We start from the raw sequence: 21,539 nt of genomic DNA, 5'->3' as shown, positions 1-21,539 counted from the left end.
CCGGAAGCCCCTTGAAAGGTTCTTAGAAAGTTTTTGCTCCTAATTGTGCCTTACTTCCTTGGAACAATGAAAATACTCCTTTATCTGCTTATTTACTGCAGTAATGACATAGCAGGGATTTATGAATATTTTAAGATTTTAAAAAACTTTGTATCAGGCTTTATAAACTCTACCGTAGTAAATATTATTTTGAGCTAGTGGCAGCAGAGTTACCCTGCTTATTTAAAATAATTAACACATGTTTTGAAAAGCAGTCGTACTGTATAGATTCATTATTTATCATTTAATTAAATAATGCTTTGTTTATTTCTCTGCAAAGTTTGACATCAATTGTTTGGTTAGGAATATAATACCCTCATATCATACTATTATTTTTCTAAGAAATTACATTTCACGTACATTTCATTTTCCCCACAAATATAACCAGCTCAGCAGCTTCTGGTGTTACATGTTTCGGGGACTGTGTATTTAGAGGAATGTTGACACACTAGACTGGCCAGAAGACGACCAGCAGATTGAGGAGGTGATCTAGGAGGTCTGATTAGCTGGCTGGTGGCCGTGACTTGAGACACTGTCACCACCATTGCTACCACGCCTCCGTGCACTACTCCAACCACTGCGCCTGCTGTGTCACCAGGGAGAGTGGCCGCCTTGGCTTCCCTGTGTTCTGTCTCCCTCTGCCTCTTCAGTCCTCCCCATTCATTCTGCATTCCTTCCCCAGGTTAGTGTGTGATTGGAAGCTTGCTTTGGCTTCCCAGGTCGCTTTGAATCATCGGCTCTGTGATTTTCAAGCATTATGTAGACTAGCAGTCAGATTTCTATTAAATTTTACCTGTGAAAAGATGAGAATGCAGTTTTTAATAGTGTGCAATATACAGTAAATTGTGGACTCTTCTCCTTTTCAGCCAAAGATGTAACTTACATATGTCCATTCACTGGTGCTGTCCGAGGAACTCTGACTGTTACGAATTACAGATTATATTTCAAAAGCATGGAACGGGTAAGACTTGTCAGATTAGATTTTTATATGTACATCTATGTGTTGATTGTTCATCTTTGATCATTTTTATTTAAAGCATTTCTAATTAAGATTTTTTTCAGCTATAATTGTACAGTATCAGTTGCTCAGCTTTATTTATTTTTTCTTTCCTTTAGGATCCCCCATTTGTTCTAGATGCTTCTCTTGGTGTTATAAGCAGAGTAGAAAAAATTGGTGGTGCTTCTAGTCGAGGTGAAAATTCTTACGGACTAGAAACTGTATGCAAGGTAAATGTTGTAATACGTATGCAATTTTATTTGGTTTGCAAAGCTTTGTATTAAATAGAGCCCGTGTTTAGAAATCGGTTTCCAAAATGTCAAATGGATTTTGTAATAAAAACATCATTCTAGTAGAAGAAAACAACATTTAGTTGTAATAAAAAGATGACTTGAATTTTTTGAACCCAACACAAAGTGCCCTCACATTCATTATTTTATGTTGGGCCTCATAAAAATCTTGAAGTAGGCACAATGGACAGTACTACCTTTAATTTACAAATTAGAAGCATTAGGCTCTGAGCAGTTGGCTCATAGTACTTTGTAGTGGAAGAACTGGTAACGACGCATTCACCTGTCTTTCCTATTTCTCGTTCTCATAATTTGTCTGCTTCTGAAACAACAGTGGGGACAATTTCGTATCACAGACCTTCCCTATTTTCTTATCTAACTCGTGTTCTTTAAATGCATGGATACTTGAATGAAACTTACATTGTTATAATTTTATATCCAGTCGTAGGCATTTAGTACCGTGTGCCGCTTCTGCAGGTCCTGGTTCTCCTTATTGAGGCCTAGTGAACACCTCTCGATTCAGGCTCACCTCCGTCCTTCCTTTGCTGTTCTGCCAGTGCCGGGAAAGTAGGAGCAGCAGCACGTGCATGACTCCCAGGGTCCTTTCTTAGGCCGATTTTAGGAGTCTCATGAATCTAGCGTTAAAGCTAATGACTTAGTAATTATCTGTATGCTTTTCCCTCATAGTCGGAAGGGCTCTGAGAGCGTTGTAGCTGTCAACCATGTGACAAGACGTTGTCTCCTGGTCACTCTTCTGTGGTCTAATAATAACAGAGCGTAGAATATGAGAGGATGTGAAAAAGGGTGACTTTGAACTTTTGATCATTTTAAATGTGATTTTTTTCCCATGAACAAGACCCTCATCAACAAACCAGCCATTCTTAGGGCCCCTGCTGTGGTGCTTTTGGAGACTCTGTGTTTAACAGAGTGATTATGCATGTCCCTGCTAGTTGTAAAGATATTTACTGAGGAAAAACAAGGGATCAATTTAGGTTCCTGCACATGTTTGTTTTAAAAGATAGTAGAGCTATCGTTTCTAGTTTTGGATCAGATGTGTAATCAAATCTTGTTCATGTTCTGTTGGTGCATTGTAGTGGGGTGTGTCTGTGTTCAGTTTTACAGCATGTGGTGTAATAAAGCTATTCTGAATTCTGTCTAGATGAAAACACTTGAATAAAATGGATAGTCTTGACATTATTCTTCATCTCAACTTTTTTCTCAGTGCTGTTAAGATGTCAGGAAACTGGAACATGAATATGTATCTACATCTAACCTGAGCATAGACAATTGCTTGAGGGCAAATAAGGGAAGGGAACCTGGGGTCTTTAGATCTGACTGTAGAGCCTGGATGATATCAGCCAGACTATCCAGAGTTCCTGCTGGTGGATGGGTGAAGAACTGGGCCATGGAGTGGATGAAGACCTTTAGGCCGACTTTGGCTCTGTCATTCTAGTAGCGGGAGACTTATGGAGAGAAGATCCAATGGAAGGGATTACAAATAGGAAAATGGTCACAAAGCTTAATGGAAATGAAGACATTTATGAAATACAACAACAGCTAATCAGGTTTTTAATAGGGAAATTCATGACAGAAAATGGGCCTTCACAGGGAAAGGACATATGTTGATAGTGTGTATCAGTCATGTGATAGCAGTGCCTACGTCAGACGCTGCCTCCTTCACTGGCCTGCCTTGAGTTCACAAGCAGAGGTTAATTTTCTTTCCTCTGAATTCTGCCTTGTGTCAGAGTGCCTTGTGTTTGTTTTTCTCTCTATCAATAAGGTGTTGTTTCCCTGCTTCCAGGAGCTGTTGTCTGATTTATTTTTGTATCCTACATTCACAGATGTTAACATTTTATAAGATAGTTTTAAGTTGCCTTGTTTATTCATTAAATAAAAAGTGAACTAACAATGATAGATGACTTGGATCCTAACTCTTTCCCAGGATATTCGGAATTTACGGTTTGCTCATAAACCTGAGGGGCGAACAAGAAGATCTATATTTGAGAATCTAATGAAATATGCATTCCCTGTCTCTAATAACCTGGTAAGATTTTCTTATCTTTGAAAAATCTGTATTGTAATTATTGGCGTGGTTTTAAGAAACGTCTAGGCTATCTAGAATCTCCACATTTTCAATCCTACTTTACTGTTTAACCAGATGTATAATTTAGGTTTAATCTAATCTCTAGGACCAAGTTTTTCGGTATAAAATGAGGAAGCTGGACTGGCTGATTTCTGAGGTCCGTTCCTGCAGACTGATACTCTGTCATTATAGAATTTTTTTATCTAGGGTATTTCCATAATGAAAAGCTGTGTGTAGTTTCCATTAGGATGTGAAAGCCCCTTTTTAATTGGGAGCGGAGAATTAAGCCTAGCAATTTTAGTAGGGAAGGGAGGACAAATTCTTAGTTGAGTTCCTACTGTGTGCTATTAACAGTGTTAGGCTTCCGCATTTATTTTGTATAATCTAATGTCCACAGTAGCCTGTGGTGGTAAATATTATTTATCCATATTTTAAAGTTGAAGCCAGGAGCAGGTAGGCAGTTAACTCAATGGCTCAGTTAGTAGGGAGTAAAATTTGGAATCAATCCTGGTCTTCTGACTCTAGTTTGAGTGTTTTTCATCATAGTTGTTCCTGCCACTTTGTCTCCATTACTGATAAATAAAGTTTTCTTTTTTGATACACAGATTGCATGCCAAAAAAGAAACAGTTCATTCAGTATGTTTTATAAAATGTAGCACAATCTTTAAAGCTGCCTAACTGCTGAAACTGTGACGTCAGACTAGTTCATTGCATTAGAAGATGTCTTTTCTATGTCATATGTCTTTAACTATTTAGAAGTAAACCTAAAACAGCTACCAAAGATAAATTTTGAATGAAATATGGTGATACGTTAGCATTTGATAAATATTGGTGGTGGCCTTTGTGCTTTTTTTAATGTTTGAAAAATATACAGTTAAGTTCTCAAAATTATAAAGCAAAAGATAAAACAATAATATAAAACGATGCCAATACAAAATACCTTTGCAGATAAGTAAATGAAAACTCTAGATATGATAAGATTACATTTATGATTCATTACCTCCATAATTGTCTTTTTTAGCTTTAACTCCTTTTACTTTTTGTAGCCTCTTTTTGCTTTTGAGTACAAAGAAGTATTCCCTGAAAACGGATGGAAGCTCTATGACTCTCTTTCAGAGCACAGAAGGCAGGTATGTATGTTTTTTCTTTTAATTTTAACATTCTGTATTCTTTCCATTTCAACAGAGACTTCATGGGTAGAAGTAAACAGCTTTATATAGTTCTGTGGGTTTTTTTTTTTTTTTAAATGAAGGCTAATCTTGATATTTTTGGGAGCCTTTCAATTTCTTTAAACTGCTTTTCAAACTATGTCAGTGATCTTTTATGAATCCTAAGTGTTTACAAGTGAATCAGTTTATTTAAAAAATGTTTAATAATTAAAAAAATAAAATTATAAATATATTTATGTTTTAACATTCTTATATGTCATTTGACATTTTTCACTCAGATTTTTCTTTTGGGGTGTCCTATAATTTAATTCTGAAAAAATTTCCTTACGTTCTACTGCTTATAACTTAGCTCTACATAAAATTTTGGAAGTTCTACATCTTCACAGAGGACACACTTGTACATGCAGTGTTAACAAATCAAATCTGATAGTGTATGAAAGAGATAATACATCATGACCAAGGTGAGTTGGCTTAATGTTAGAAAACCTAATAATGTGATTCACCACAATAAGAGATGAAGGCAGAATTCAGTCTTGAAATCTGTGTTGTAGTGTATCCTTCCCCCATCCTCCTCAGTACACCACTTCCCACAGAGTTCTTACACTGCACTACTTAAACTCTACCTAAAATAGTCCTTATTTTTTTACTTTGTTCACTGTGCTTTCTTGCGAATTTAAGTTCAGACACATTGTGCTGAACTTAAGAATTCACTATGCTGTTCATTGTTCACTGTGCTTTCTTGAGAATTTAAGTTCAGACACATTGTTTCTTAGTAGTCATTAGATTTGATATCCAAATTATTATAAAATTCAAATATGAAAACCATTAAGCTGTGATTTTTGTATTTAGATTTTAAACGTTGCATTTTAATTACTATAAAGCTTCTGGTTTGTTCCACAAAGCTAGGAAGAATAAAAACCCATCACTAGAGAACTAAAGGTATCCAGATGGTTTGAAACGGAGTTTGTTGCTCAGCCACATGTGGCAAGTGAAATTTTAAAATTCCTCATTCAGTCATAAAACCAAGCGCTAGCAAACTATGAAGCAGAATACAAAATAAATGGATCAACTAAAAGCCAAGAGTCTACAAGTAACATTGTAAAAGTTTTGCTAATCCAAAAATCCAGTGTCAGAAATAGGTGGCAGAGCAATCAGGAAATCTAACAAATGTCTGTAAAATTGTAAAAATGAAGAATATTCTTTGGGAATCTGGGTAAAAATTGCTGTCAGTTCTAGTAACATTCAACATAGAGTTTTGGAAAAGAGATGAGTTAACTGTGTTCAAAAAAAATAAATAAGTTATGAAAAAGAATAAGAGTAAGTGCAAAACAAGCAGAGAACCCAGTCACAAAGTGGACAGAAGCCCTAAACAGACATCTCTCCAAAGAAGACACAGAGATGGTCAACAGGCACAGGAAAAGATGCTCAACATTGCTAATTATTAGAGAAACGCAAATCAAAACTGCAGTGAGGTATCACCTTACACTGGTCAGAATGGCCATCATCAAAAGTCCACAAATTATAAATGCTGGAGAGAGTGTGAAGAAAAGGGAACCCTCCTATCAAAAAGCTGATTAGCTGATAACCTTATGGACATTCTCTTGTGTGTTATTTGTGGGAATTCTCTTGTTGCATTTAATATTTTTTCCTTATCTTTAAGTTTTGTCAGTTTGATTACTGTGTGCCTCCACATGCTCCTCTTTGGGTTAATCCTGTATGAAACTCTCTGTGTTTCCTGGACTTGGATGACTGTTTCCTTTCCCAAGTTAGGGAAGTTTACAGCTATTATCTCTTCAAATATTTTCTTAGGTCCTCCTTCGTCTCTTTCTGGGACCCCTGTAACGCAGATATTAGTGTACTTCATGGGGTCCCAGAGGTCTGTTAAACTGTTCTCATTTCTTTTCATTCTTTTTCTTTTTTTCGTTCTGTGGGAGTGATTTCCACTACTCTGTCTTCAGGTTTTTTATTTTTTTTTTAATTTAAGTTTATTATAGAAGAAAATGAAGACATTCTTTCTGTTTGTTTCTGTCTTTCCTTGTTTTCATTGAGGTTTAATTGGCATATGACATATTAATTTCAGGTGTACAACATAATGATTTGATATTTGTATTGCAAAATGATCAACACAATAAGTCTAGTTAACATCTGTCATCGTACAGTTACACAATTTTATTTTCTTGTGACCAGAACTTTCAAGACTGATTCTCTTTGCAACTTACAAATATAAAATACAGTATTATTAACTATAGTTGCCATGCTGTACATCATATCCCCATGACTGACATTTACTTTATGATTGGAAGCCTGTACCTTTTGTCCCCTTCACCATTTTCCCCACTCCTGACTCCCTCCTTCCAACAACCAACCGTCAGTCTGCTCTCTCTGTCTATGAGCTTGGGTATTTTGTTTTTTGTTTTATTTTTTTTAGATTTCACATGTAGGTGAGATCATACAATATTTGCTTTTCTCTATTTCACCTAACATAATGCCTTCAAAGTCCACCCATGTTTGCCAAGTCCCATAAAGGATTGAACACTTTTTGTGAAAAGGAATAGGTAGCCCCTTATAGTTTTTAGGCAGAAGAATGAAATGATAACTTTGCATCTTAAAAGATTATCGTGGAGGCAGTGTGGGGAATGGATTGCAGAGGGACAGAAGAGAAGTGATAATGGCCTGAATTGGGGAAGTGGGAGTGAGGATTGAGAGAAGTGAGCAAACTTTTTCCTGACCCTTTTGGAAGAAAAAATCATAGAAATTGATCATTGATTGAAAGTATAGTGTGAGGGAGAGGGGTGAGTTAAAAGATGGTGTCCAAGTTTCTTGCTTGAGTACCACCTCTAGAAACTCACTGAACCTCTTACCAATTCACTGAACATTTTTTATTACGGCAAGTAAATACACTTTTAAAATCTCTAAGTAAATCTTTTTTTATTTCTGGAAATAAGTAAAGATCTCACTTAAAAGCTGTCTAGTATATATAAAGTTGAGGAAAGCAAGAGGGAAGGAGAGATGTAGATCATTGGAAGCAAGTTAGGACCCAGCTAATTGAATGGAGTAAACAGGATGGAAAGCACTAATGAATACAGACCATGGCTAGGGATAGATGGAAACCCTACTGATAGCATTTACCGCGTGATTATTGGGAGGGAATTTTCCCTTCTTTCTTAATTTTAATATTCTTCTGGGTGTTTGGCAACAGCTTGAGAACTGTCCCCCTAAAGGAGAGTCCTTCTGCTCTTTGAATTGAGATTTTTGTAACAGTTTTGTGACCCAGGATGGTAAATTTGTCTTGAGGAACAATGTACTTTTATTGTAAAAAGGATAGATTCAGAATGTACTTGTAATTCTTTATTACTTCCTTTGGTTAAGTTACAGTCTGTGCCACAATTTCTTCATCTAGAAAATGACGTTAATGAAACCTGAATACAGTAAAGTGTGTGTGTGTGTGTGTGTGTGTATGAGAGAGAGAGAAAGAGGGTGCTGGCATAGTGCCCGCACATAGTAGGTGTTCAATAAATGTATGTTTTTCTAAAATACGGTTTCTTTCAATTCTTTTTCTGTTTGATGACATGAGTTGTCAAGGGTGATAAAATTTAAAAACATTTAATACAATGGCTTTATTTTCTATAGTATGGAGGATGGAAATTTTTAAGTGCGTTATTAGGTAATCCTTTATGTGAAGTTGTATACTAGTTGTAAATATAGCAAATCTTGAAGGACCAAATGAGTTTATCAATTGATACGTTTTTTAAAAATTGTTTTCCTCTTGCCTTTTTTTTTTTTTTTTTGGCTTTGCCTTCTATTACTTCCTTGTTTTTCTAGTATGTTTTAGATTGGCAACATTTTATCAATACTATAGAGGTCACTTTATGTATGTAAGTGATAAACATGTGCAGAGCATTCCGTGGACACTTGGTGCCCGCCCTCTGACATTTCTTTGTATAGCTGGATGGCAGCAGAATCACTCATCCAGTCAGACTGTATGAGCCTGTGTTCTTTTTAAAGACAAGCACATTTTCAGTCTTACTGTTTCCTTCTTTTTCATTTAGTGCTTAGGACAGACCCAGCACTCAATCAGTATTTAATGACATAATAAATCTATTGACATAAAATCGGGTGTCTAAATGAATACAGATCCCTGTGTTAGAATGTCTCATCTTAAAATCCTCGTCACCACAGGCAGGCAGTAACTATTTCAGCAACTTAGGAGATGGGTAGTGGAGGTGAGAGAAGATGAGTAGCAGGGTTCTATTCTGATGTTTTTTTAATATTCGTGTAAGGTAGCCATTTGTCTATATTTTATTTCACATATAGGGAATTCCAAATGAAAGCTGGAGGATAACAAAGATAAATGAACGATATGAGCTTTGTGATACGTACCCTGCCCTCTTGGTTGTGCCGGCCAATATTCCTGATGAAGAATTAAAGAGAGTGGCATCCTTCAGATCGAGGGGCCGTATCCCAGTAAGTGCCGCTGAGATGGACCTTTGCACGTGCTTTTGTACTACACATAATGCTGAGAGTAGCGGATGGGAGCATGGAAATAGGATAAAAATAGCTACAGAGGCAGGTCTTTTCAGGGATATTAGAGAAGGAGTTACTTAGTAAAATTTAAAACTAGGGGAAAGGCTTAGATTAAAGAGGTTTCTGAAGTGTTTGAAATGGACATTAGCTGCACAGAGTTGCATGGTTAACTCAAAACCAAAGTTGGCTCTGTATTATTCACTATTTCTTTATCTTACTATATTTCTTTAGTCATGTGATAAGTGTTCTTTTTAAATTCTAGAAAGAAGAAAACTTCACAAATTTAGGTGAATTACTGTGTTCTAGAAAGATCAGCTCAGGTAATTTTAGGTACAAAAATGTGTGGATTCTGAAGACTTTACAGTTGTGCAGTTTTGCTAATACAGTGCTACAGCTTTAAAAGTGGAGTTGACTTAGCCCCCTTTTAACATGTTTTCTAGAGACAATATTCCCAAATAGTGACTTTCATAAATATCTGGTTAAAAAATTAGATCAAGTTTTCCACATGCCAGAGTTGTCTTGAAAGAAAGGTGATGATTTTTCATAGCAGCTTCATACATCTTTTCATGGCTAGGCTTTGGATCCAGTAAGAAAGCAGTGTTGAGAAAACACAGAGTAATGTTTTTGAGAAAAATTATAAACAGAGAGGTATGTAAAGGGTGTGTTGCCATTTCTACCCCCATTAAGGTTTTATCATGGATTCATCCTGAAAGTCAAGCCACAATCACGCGGTGTAGCCAGCCCATGGTAGGGGTGAGTGGGAAGAGAAGCAAAGAAGATGAAAAATACCTTCAAGCCATTATGGACTCCAATGCCCAATCTCATAAAATCCTTATATTCGACGCCCGGCCAAGTGTTAATGCTGTTGCCAATAAGGTAAGATCGTCTTTCAGAAATTAGAGTTTCATGAATCGGCATTTCATAGATCGGCTGAGTTTGGTGGGCGCCACAGTGGAGTAAAAAGAGTTCAGGCTTTTCAGTGATAAAGATGTAGATTCTAATCCTGGCTCTCCTGCTTGACAGTATGACTTTGGGTCAGTTATTTAATCTTTTCAGACCTTAATTTACTTATTTGTAAAATGAGAATCATAATAACTAACAAAACTGTTTTAAGAGCAAAGTCACCTGATAAAAAGTAGTGCATAACCCTGCGTACTTACACAGGAAACAGGTGTCAGCACTTAATAATTCCCCTCTCCCTTCTGCATGCCGGACAGCCAGCGGAGCCCCTGCCTGGCTGAATTCTGCGCGGCTCTGGTGTGGGAGCCCCGCAGCGGTGTTCTCAGGGCCCAGTGCTGCCCCCTTCTGACAGCTCTCCACCTGCACAAGCTGTTCAGCTGCACTTGGAGCAGTAGTCCCGATTTCTGTTACAGAATAAACACTAGCATTGTGGAAATAGAAATTCTGGTCCAGTTGACAACATGTACCATTGGAGGAGAGAAAATGGACACAACTTAGCCTTAAAAAATTACTTCTTTTTTCACCCCAGAATATATTATGGAAGAATTAGATAACGCACATAACAAACCAAAATGAAAAAATACTAAAACATCCCAAATCCTGTAACTAAGAGAGGAAGAACCATTAAACCTTGGTTATAATTCTCGACCTATGTGTATATATCTACACACACGTATTTGAGACAGAATGGTATAATTTTTAAAAATTGACACTGTCTTTCTATGCCAGTAAATATAACATTAATGGTATAATAACCAATAATACCAGCTGTTGTTGGATATTTAGGTTATTTCTGCCTTTTCTGCTCTTAAAACAATGCTGGGATGATCATAATTATGGGGCATGTACCTAATTATTTCCATTCTCTTTAGTGTTTTGAGGACATTGTGAATTCCAGGCATTCTCTTAAACTGTAAATATTTCCCCTTAAAGGAGAAATGAAATAGTGTGTACGTGACGCCAGTACCCCAGGGACGGGCACATATTTTTCCAGTAATTACTCGTTCCTCTCCCTAAACTTCATACCGTTATTAGCAGGAATGAGACTTACGATGTTTTCTAGAACAAGACAAGGGGGAGAGGGGAATATAAGGCAGCGAAGGTGGGAGGACAAAATGTTATATTCCTCACCTTATTTTTTTAAATCATTCCCACACATATTTCACTATGGAAATCTCTCTTTTTAAGACTGATATGTTTTATCTATTTATATATTGGGACATTTTTCTGATTATAAAATATGTAATAGACAATTTAAAAAAACTAGGAAGGCATAGACAAAGTAAAGAACGGAAATAAAAATCACCTATAATCGTTAATCTTTGATATATTTTCCGCCACTATTTTTTCTGTGCATTTATGCCTTGATTATTTTGATTCGTTGTTTTTCCTTTTAACAGGAGAAGAATTATTTCTTTGTATGACATACTCTTAAAAATACCTCAGTGGTACTTATAAAGCTACGTCATTTTTCCACTTAGTAGAGCATCTAATATCGGGTGTTTAAGTATTTAGAATTTTAAATATAGCTAAAATAAGTAACTTTTGTTGGCATCTTTGATTATTTCCTTAAAATAGTTTCCTAGATATACAGTTACTATATTAAAATCTAAAATATACATATTTTTGAAAGTTTTGTTACAGATTGCTAATCTTCAGAAAGGTTGATTCGGTTTAGCAACTTCACGTCTTTTCCCCTTCAGTTTTATTGAGATGTTACTGACACAGACCAGTGCATACGTTTAAGGTGTACAACGTAATGATCTGAGGTACATATACAGTGAAATGGTCACAATTAGTTAACATCCGTCGTTACAAATTTTCTTTCCTTGTGATGAGAACTTTTATTTAAAGTCTACTCCCTTAGCAACTTTCACATGTACAACACAGTGTTATTAACTGCAGTCACCACGTTGTGTGTTAGATCCCCACAGCTTATTTATCTTGGACGTTTGTACCTTTTGATCACCTTTGCCCAAATCCCTCTTCTACTGCCCTTTTTGAATTTGCAAAAGTATACATCTTTATTGCAAATATGTTTTTCCCTTCACTGTAAGAACGTTTTTTAACTTCGTCAATATGAGTATGACAACTGCTCTTGCAACCACAAGTCGTATCAAGAATCAAAAGTTTTCCAGCCACTGCATCTTCTATGTGTGTCCTACCCCAGTCAGTCTCACCTTCTACCCCTGCTGAAAGTATCCCCTATTTTTTATAGAAATCATCTTTCATCCTCTGTACTGTATTACTGAAGTGTACATCCCAAGACTCTATAGTTTAAATATTATTTGATATATCTTTTAAGCCTCTCTTCATCTGTAGACTTCCCCTTACTCATCTCTTTCTTTTTTTAAAAAATGTATTTTATCTGTAGTTTCTCATAGTCTAGATTTTGCTGATTGTGGGGTGGTATGGTTCAACTTTCTTCTGTTCTCTGAATTTCCTTCACATGAATTCTGAGCTTTATTCAGGTTCAGTTCCCTTGGCAAGGCTACAGGGGATATATCAGGAGGCACATGACGTGGCTGATTCTTTCGGGGATGTTAGCAGCTGTTCATGCTCAGTGCCAATATACACTCATTTGCTGGGATTGCAAAATGGTGATATTCTAATTTCATGATTTCCTTTTCAGCTGTGAACTCTTTCTCTTATTTAAATTTTGCTTAATCGACAATTCAATTAATATAAAAAAGCAGGAAATGCTTGATTCTTTCTCTTTATTTACCAGATTTCCAAATAATGAACCTACTCCTTGTTATTCCATGAAGGTGACTAATTTTTTTAAGTGTCATTATGAATTCATGTATTTATACGTAGTCAGTAGTTTTAATCCATTACAGATAATATTTTTTCAAAATTAAAATTTGCCCCCTTTGGAATGAACAGAACCCTTCCTGGCCTTGGCTGCACTCAGATTGATCTGTTGTGCTTTTCCTGTGGTGCTAAAACAAGGAAGTAGAAGAAACACTAGAAACCCCCCCATAAGGCTCTCTCACGGCTCTCTTGTACTCCAGTCCATCTTGTATCCATACTTCCTCCTGCTGCTTCCCCGCACTCACTGACAGCATCCCAGTCTTGTGGCTCTTGGTAACCATCTTGGGGTTTGATGGGATGCTCTGTCCCCTAGTTCTGTCCTAAAAGATTTTTGTGTGTTTTTGGTTTTACTGTCTAGTTGCTCTGTTTTTTAAAAATACCAGTTGTATTGAAATATAGTTCACTTGCCCTGAAGCGCACTCTTTTAAGATCTGTATTTCAGTGTTTTTAGTATATTCACGAAGTTGTACAGCTTTCTGATCCCAGAGCATTTTCATTCAGTGTTTTTGTGGCAGGTTGTGTGCAGTTGCCACCACTGGTGTGTTTCTAGGATTTGTTGAGGCAAATTTGAATTGAAAGCCCCTCTACCCCGACCTGCTTTTTCCCGCTTTCCAGAAGTAGTGCTTCTTAACAGGTACTTAATGGAACACTGTAAATTTTGCCCCCATGCCAGTCTTGGATCCAAACTGTTTCCCAGACTGTCAAGTGTCAGAAAGGAAGCTTGAACTTCTGTTCTTTCTGTAATTGGTTGTTGGTTAAGAGGTGAGTTTTGTTTTGTTTTCAAAGGTGCGAGTCATATGATCTCTTAATTTTATTTAACTACAGTGGCTATTCCAGTATTTTCTTAATTTTTTTTTTCCATTGGTGCTCTGAGATGAGTGATTTTATAAGTAAGATAGGAGCCATATTTTATACATAAGATAGGAGAATATTTTATTCATAAAACAGAGAAAACGTCAATCCAGGAAAGTTCAGTCCTCCTTTCCAGCCATAGCTTATTTTGAACACCAAGTATTTCTTATTCTGCTCCGTGGTGTGGGTTTGTATCTCTGAGAGTGCAGTATTCTGTGCTGTAACACTTGTTCTTTTTATTTAATACTAATTGTGTGGTTAAAATAGGAGCCAGTCGTTATGACTGCAAAGCACTTTGCAGAGACTCAGAAGACAGTGCAGGAGGAGGGAGGGAGGTGAGGAAGCGTGGGCAGGGCTGAGCGGGGCAGACATCTCTGCGCGTGGAGCTGCTGGTCTGGTGGTTTCCGTCCTCCGTAAGAAACTAGGTAGGACTTAAAATATGGATAGAGGAATTTTAGTGCTTTAAACTGTTCAAGTACCTTCATATATGTTACCACATTTAATTTTAAAAACAGCAACACTCGGAAGTGAGGGTGAGAGTGTGTAGTCTTGTTCTATAAGGAACATGTGGTAGAGCGAGGTTGTGTTCAGTGGCCCTGAGCAGACACTTTTTCCCGTGGAGGTTCCCTGTTCATCAGTGACGTGTATCGTCTGTTGGGTGTTTTATGGCCTCCTTTCAGGGATGCCAGCACACAAAGCATGTGCATTCTTTTATGATTTCCTGTGATGTTTGCTTTTTTTCCCCCCCCAGGCAAAAGGGGGAGGTTATGAAAGTGAAGATGCCTATCAAAATGCAGAACTAGTTTTTCTAGATATCCACAATATTCATGTTATGAGAGAGTCACTACGAAAGCTTAAGGAGATCGTGTACCCCAACATCGAGGAGGCCCACTGGCTGTCCAACTTGGAATCTACTCACTGGCTAGAACATATTAAGGTGAGCAGATGTTACTGTTTCTTTAAACTTACAGATTATCAAACAAAGGCTTTCTCTGCCCTTTTGTCTATGTTGGCTCTTGACACTTGAAATTGAGAAGAAAGTGCCCTTTTAAATGGTGCAAAATTGGTAACTGCTTTGGTAATTAGAACCACTTTTCTTTTTTTTTTTTTTTAACATTTTTTATTGATTTATAATCATTTTACAATGTTGTGTCAAATTCCAGTGTTCAGCACAATTTTTCAGTCATTCATGGACATATACACACTCATTGGCACATTTTTTTCTCTGTGAGTTATCATAACATTTTGTGTATATTTCCCTGTGCTATACAGTGTAATCTTGTGTATCTATTCTACAATTTTGAAATCCCAGTCTATCCCTTCTCACCCTCCACCCCCCTGGCAACCACAAGTCTGTATTCTCTGTGAGTCTATTTCTGTCCTGTATTTATGCTTTGTTTTTGTTTGTTTGTTTGTTTTTGTTTCTGTTTTTTAGATTCCACATATGAGCGATCTCATATGGTATTTTTCTTTCTCTTTCTGGCTTACTTCAGAACCACTTTTCAGTTTTAGTGCTTGAATGAATTAGTTTCCTATGTTCTGTGTTTGGTTCTCCTGTACTTCTTTCCCTCTTTCCCATCCTTCAGATCCCAGCTCATATTTCACTTCTTCCATGAAGTCCTCCCAGGTTGCATCCATTTTCATTTTCTCTAAACTTTTCACTTTACTTTTTCTTTCCATTTAATCAGGTGCTCCCTTGCACTTGCTTTAATTACTTCTGTGTGAAAAGCAACATATATTTCTAATTCATGCAGACTAGGAAAGGATAAATCATATTTTTTTATCTCCTCAAGAGCTAGGGCAGCACTGAATGATGTGAATAAAACACCCAGTAAGTAATTGTTGTGTGGCTTGCGAAAACCATTTTGGTCAGGCAATTGAGGTGAAGTTAAATGAAGGATACCATTTCAGTGCCGATTACCATATGAACACTCGTTTGCCTCACGTGTTAATACAATGTTTGAAGCACCAAATGTTATTTCAGTTAATATAGCTGTAAGTATTTTCAGATGTGATCTAAATTTCAGTAACATAGCTTACCAAGGTAACACACTTCTGTAGTATATATGACTATATATATATATATATATATATATATATATAGTGAAGTAATTGGAAATGAGATTTTTTGTTATTAAGGGGCAGCTAGTACCCACATTAAAACCTCTAAAATTAAGACAGAATTGAAGGCCAAATTGACCTAATGAGAATTACAGACCACTTTGATTATTATTTCTCTTCTAGAAACATAGAAGCTTGAATGTAACAAAGCGTATAAGCACTCTGCAGTTAGAGAGCATGGTCTCTATTACATCATACGATGTATAAACAGAAAACCAGAAGATTTGCTTTCGAACTAGCATAAATTGCAGCATTCTGTAAACTCCAGGTCATTTCTAACAGGTATAAATAACATTCTCTCCAAGAAGCTGGCTATAGCAGAAACAAATTTCCTTAGAGGTACAGGAGGTACAGCTGTGCCTGGAGCCCCCTCTCCCCCAGTCCTCACACCTGCAGGGCTTCCCCACTCACTGTCTTCAGACCTCTGCTCAGATACCGCCTCTCAGAGGTGCCTTTCCCAGCCCCTCCACACAAAAGAGCAGTTCTGCCAGCCCGCCGGGCCTGTGTGGCGCTTCTGCACTTACTGCCTCTGACACGCTCTACGTTTTTCTTTGCATCTGGCTGGCCTCACCTAAATGGAATGTAAACTTCATTAAGCCAGTGCTTTGTTCTGTTAGCTGCTCTGTCTCCAACACCTATAGCTGTAGGGGACGCCATAAATGTTTATCTTTTAAATGAGTGAATAAATGACAGTGACCACTTGGTATAAGTCTTCCGGGTCGGTCTTAACTTCCCAACTGTTTTAATATTTTGGGTCAGTGATGTGTTAGTTTGGATATACATTTGAATTATAGGTGGAAGTTATTTAAAACAGTGAGTTAAGATTAGTGGAGAATGGGGACCAGGCTTTTTTTTTTTTAATGCCCACAGATGACTCTGATGCCCAGTCAGGATTGAGATTGCTTCAGCGAACCCCATTTCCAGAATATGCCTGCAGTTATGATAAAAAAGAAGGTCATCATTAGATTCTCCAAGCCTAGTGTATCTTTCCTTTCATTCTGATACACATTTGTGGAATCATGCTGTTCTTTAAGTGTGACATGGCCACTGCAGAGAAGAATGGGGATATATTGTTCATTTTAAAGGATATTACAGTTCTGTGTTTCTTTTTGCTTACATCTAATCCTGTCTAGTTTTAACTCAAAATTAACTTTGCAAAGAATATCTACATCTTAAAAGAAAATAAACTATTTTAGATACCAGCTAAATTGACATGGTAATATATTTGATACAAAAAAGCAGTTGTACTTGCTGTATGCTGTGTGACATATATAAAAACAGCAAAATAAATGCTATAGAAGTTACAGAATATTTTAGAATATCCAGTTTTACTGCTTTCATATCTATTCTAATTTGATTGAGTATTGTTTAAATAACAGATGCCTTCAGTTGGTGTATTATTTTTATTTAAACGGATGATGTTGGAATAGTTGAAACAGATCTCTTTAGAAGTTAATCCTTTGTCCTCGTACTCATAGTCTTGATTTGTTTAGAATCCAAAGGTACCTTTCATTGTGCAGACTAATAGGAGTCTGCATTTATGAGATTTTTATAGTTTTAAAAGTAGAATTTATGTATCTTCTACCATTTACAAAAATTCTTTTTAGGAAGGGACTGATATTTTTTTCCTCCACAAGTTATTGAGACAGTCATCTCTAACAAAACCCTGTTAGTAAATTTTGAAGAAGGAAGTTACTTTATTAAAAATTTCATTTAAAAAATCTGTTTTGCAGCTTATTCTTGCAGGGGCTCTTCGGATTGCTGACAAGGTGGAGTCAGGAAAGACGTCAGTGGTCGTACACTGCAGCGATGGCTGGGACCGCACGGCTCAGCTCACCTCCCTGGCCATGCTCATGCTGGATGGGTACTATCGAACCATCCGGGGCTTTGAAGTCCTTGTGGAAAAAGAATGGCTCAGCTTTGGACATCGGTTTCAGCTTGTGAGTAAAGAACCTGGACTCGGTGTATCACATATGCATCTCGTGTGAAAATGATGCCTTTTATTCACTATTCATCTGAAACTGATCATTTATTTTAAAGGGTTAAACTTCTCGAGAGAACATTTGGGCTGTTTTGGAAAATGCTAGGATATCCTACCATGGCCCTGCAGTCTGGAGCCAGGGTTAGCAATTTGTCAGGTGTCTGCCCCAGTCTCTGTGTGATCTGTGCCAGGAAACGTGAACTGTCATCCTGTGATTTTCACCTTCAGATGACAGTTCAGATTAGCACGAATGGTTACGGAGTTACACACAGGGCACGTCTAGCTTTTCCTGTAGACTTAAGATGAAAATGGCTTAATTATTCTTAATTTAAAGTAGCCCTGCAAAGCTGCACTGCTCACACAGGACCAGGGTCTTAAAAAAAAACAGGCTGGAACTAAAAGAAATGACAGAGAAAAATGAGTAATTCAACTTAGACTGGGGAATAAAATGGCTTTTCTGTTTTCCTTTTTAAGGAACTAACACTCTTATGACCATGGGTTTGGAAAGTGTTGTAGTTAGTTTTACGGAAATGACAATTTTCTGTGCCTTCTGTCTGTCTCAGAATTTATTTTGTTGTTGTCATTGGTATCAAATCTAAAGGTTGGAAGGGCCTCACAGTCCAGGCATTAATTGCTGAATGTCTTCTATGGTGTCCCCATGAAGTCGTTAGTTTCTTCTTTAACCCCTTCAGAAATAAGCAGCAGGTCCCTTCCTGAGGCTGTCCAGTCTCAAAGTACCTCCTCGAACCTTCTTCCTCACAGTGACTAAAATCTCCTTCCCATTTTCTTACATCCCCCTTTGGAGACAAGGAGAACAAGTATGATTACTAACCAAATGAGACAGCCCTTCAGATACTTGAAAGTAGCCGTCTTCGCGTGTCGTTCATAATCTTCAGCTCTTCTGGCTAAAGATCCTTCTCCTTCTGTCTTTTCTCATCCTAACCCCCTCACCAGCCCCGTCGTCCGCTGGACCTTGGTCATGGCTTTCTGCCAGCGTGGTACCTGAACTATCACAGTTCCTGAAATAGAGGAGTGCGGTTATGTCGTCCCTTTTAGAGGATTCTGTGCTTTCATTTGCTTTTTTTATTACTTACATCATAGTTTGGATTCATGTAGCTTTTGATCAAATGAACATTCATGTGATTTTTAGCTGTGTTCCTGCTACACACTCAATTTGAAATCAGAAAGCTGGGGACCTTGGTTCTTATGTATTGCCCATCCATGTTACATGTTAGTTGTACTCATAGAATTTAGAAGGTGAGGGGCAGGAATATTTTCCCAGGAAGGAGTAACAGAGCGAGAAAAATGTCTAGATGGGACTGAGCGTGGCTGGAGTGGAGTTGATGATCACCGAGAGGAGAGTTAAGACTGTCAGAGGCCTTGCCGCCACTGAGTGTGATTCCTGGCAGCATTTCCCTAGATTAGCTGGGAGACTTCCTGAAATACGTTTTGCATAGATGCTGTCTCTAATGTTAACCATTAGTATCCAGCAGTTACCAGAGTATAGAAGCAGTGTTCATAAATAACTTGAAAGAAATGGACATTTAAAGGTAGTCTTCTCTTTCGCTCTTGAACTGTTAAATAAAATGGGTTATTAAAAAAAAAATGAAATTTAAGTCAGCCAAAGCTGCACATGTTCCTATAAATGTAACCAAAATCATAAATGTTTCAGACTGTTTGAAGTCGTTATGGATTCCTAAATTGCTAACTCTGGTTACCTACTCCTGAAAGCAGAATTTGACAATGAAAGGACACCTGGTCAAGAGAGTAGGCCCACATGGTTGATGTAGGCTAATGATTCTCAAACTTTGATTTCAGATTTTGATTTCTCAAACTTTTTGATTTTTCTCTTTCCATTTTTAACAAGTATTGATGACTCCAAAGAACTTTATGCCCATCAATATTTACCATATTGGAAATTAAATTTTAAAAATTTAAATATTATTTAAAGGAATAAGTCCATTTGTCTTAGTTCCTTTGGGCTGCTGTTTCTCAGTTTTGATGGCTGGAAGTCCGTGTTCCAAGTGCCAGCATGCTGGGGTTCTGGTGGAAGGCCCTTCTGGGTGTAGACTGCCAACTTTTCACTGTTCCTGAGTGGTAGAAAGGGCTGGGGAACTCTGTGGGGTCTCTTTTGATAAGAGCACTAATCCCATTCCTGAGGGGGATCTTCTCCACCCTCCTCACCTCGGGAGCCCCTAATACCATCACGTTGGGCATCAGGATTTCAACATGTGAATTTTGGGGGGACACAAACATTCACACCATGGTACTGTTATATATTAACATAAATAACATTTTAAACAACTATTTTCCAAAACAAAAAGGTTTAATGAGAAGATTGGCATTGTTCTACACTTTTGGCAAATTTCTTTAATGTCTGGCTTAACAGAAGATAGCTGAATTTCATGCCTATTTCTGCATTCAGTCTGTTACAATATGTTCTATTGGTATGAAGAAATGAGGAAAACCTGACCACAGATATGTAGCTTGAAAAACAGCATTTTAATTTTTTTTAGGGAATTGTGGATATTTTTCTTTGATACTGTGTCAAAACTTGACAAATGGTAGTTTCTTAGAGGTTAATTATAGTGTGGAATCCAAAACTAACTCAGTGAGTTTTTTGTTGCTTTTTCCATTAAAGGCCATGGGTCTGTCTTCTACTTTGAAGAGATCTTTCCCCCATGCATGATTTTGTGACATCATGTGTTGGTTATTTGGAAAATACTGGCTGAGTTAACAGCTCTTCCAATGTCAGTGCATTTCATTATGTAATGTCATAAGATCACATGTTAACATCACTACTGATTTTTATCAGAAGTCTTTAAGTATTATCAAACTCATTGTGGCAGATGAGATTTTCCCCCAAATCTAATTTTCGCTCAAAAGCTTGAATTTTATCATCGGTAACAAGTACTGTCCATTGTTTTCCTTGAAGTGACACATTCACTTCTGTACATTTTCAAAAAAATCTCTGCAAGATATTCAGGTCTTAATAACCAAAGCTGGTAGCAGAAGCATGTTATGGGTATTTCCCATTTTGTTACATAGGATATTAAAGAAAACTGTACTCAAAGGGAGAGGTTTAATAAAGTTAATAATTTTTACTGCTTCATCAGGGAAGCTGGCTTGAGAGAGACTGGCTCTTTCCCTCTTTCATTTAACTGCAAGTGCGTGGCAGGCCGGAGTACGCAGCCACTAGTGTAGATTTCTTTCAGTACCTTGCTTCCTGATTCCTCCTAAGGTACCCAAGTTTCATCCTTCATCACTTTTGCACCATTAGTGCAAATGTCAACCCATTGAAAAAGGCAAATAATGCCTTAGTAATATTATGAAATTTGTTTTGAGCTCACAGGCCTCCCCTCCCCCCTTGCTGGAAGTCCACGGACCATACTTTGAGAATCACTGCTTTAGGGTACAGAGTAGGGGTCTGTCTCAGTCATCTGGGGCAAAGATCCTCAGCGGAGGAAAAAGCTGAGAATACGGGTGAATGCATGCTTGAGGGCAGATGTCAAGCATTTTTTAAAAGTTTTCAAAGGGTTGTGCTTGTGTGATTCTTTCTGATAAAGACTGGAGCTCAGATGCAGCAGGTCTCCCATGGCATGCGCTGGCCAGTGTGTTAAAGGAGCAGGGTGTTTCCCGAGGCTAGTGTAACTGTTAATGCTCAGGGCAAATTAAATCTCCAGGACAAAACTCTGGGCTCTGAGGCCTG

The 21,539-nt window shown here is 37.5% G+C and overlaps 1 protein-coding gene across 8 annotated transcripts in view; it reads left to right on the top strand.

Moving 5' to 3' along the window:
* The window catches only part of MTMR2 (myotubularin related protein 2), an 86,869-nt gene that overhangs the window by 57,752 nt on the left and 7,578 nt on the right, over nucleotides 1-21,539 (top strand). For 6 of the 8 annotated variants that reach the window (XM_074372906.1, XM_074372907.1, XM_074372910.1 and 3 more), the window contains 8 exons: nucleotides 906-1,000; nucleotides 1,156-1,266; nucleotides 3,269-3,370; nucleotides 4,456-4,539; nucleotides 8,893-9,042; nucleotides 9,790-9,978; nucleotides 14,480-14,665; nucleotides 17,583-17,789. In XM_074372906.1, coding sequence (XP_074229007.1) covers nucleotides 906-1,000; nucleotides 1,156-1,266; nucleotides 3,269-3,370; nucleotides 4,456-4,539; nucleotides 8,893-9,042; nucleotides 9,790-9,978; nucleotides 14,480-14,665; nucleotides 17,583-17,789 — 1,124 coding nt within the window. Of the gene's footprint in view, nucleotides 1-657; nucleotides 722-905; nucleotides 1,001-1,155; nucleotides 1,267-3,268; nucleotides 3,371-4,455; nucleotides 4,540-8,892; nucleotides 9,043-9,789; nucleotides 9,979-14,479; nucleotides 14,666-17,582; nucleotides 17,790-21,539 lie in introns of those variants that run through there. The other 2 variants (XM_074372912.1, XM_074372909.1) reach the window with 2 other exon arrangements.

This window comes from Camelus bactrianus, chromosome 10, assembly GCF_048773025.1.
Source record: "Camelus bactrianus isolate YW-2024 breed Bactrian camel chromosome 10, ASM4877302v1, whole genome shotgun sequence".
NCBI classification, from domain to species: domain Eukaryota; kingdom Metazoa; phylum Chordata; class Mammalia; order Artiodactyla; family Camelidae; genus Camelus; species Camelus bactrianus.
Note: the sequence above shows the minus strand (reverse complement) of the source record. Positions and strands in the feature narration are given on the sequence as shown.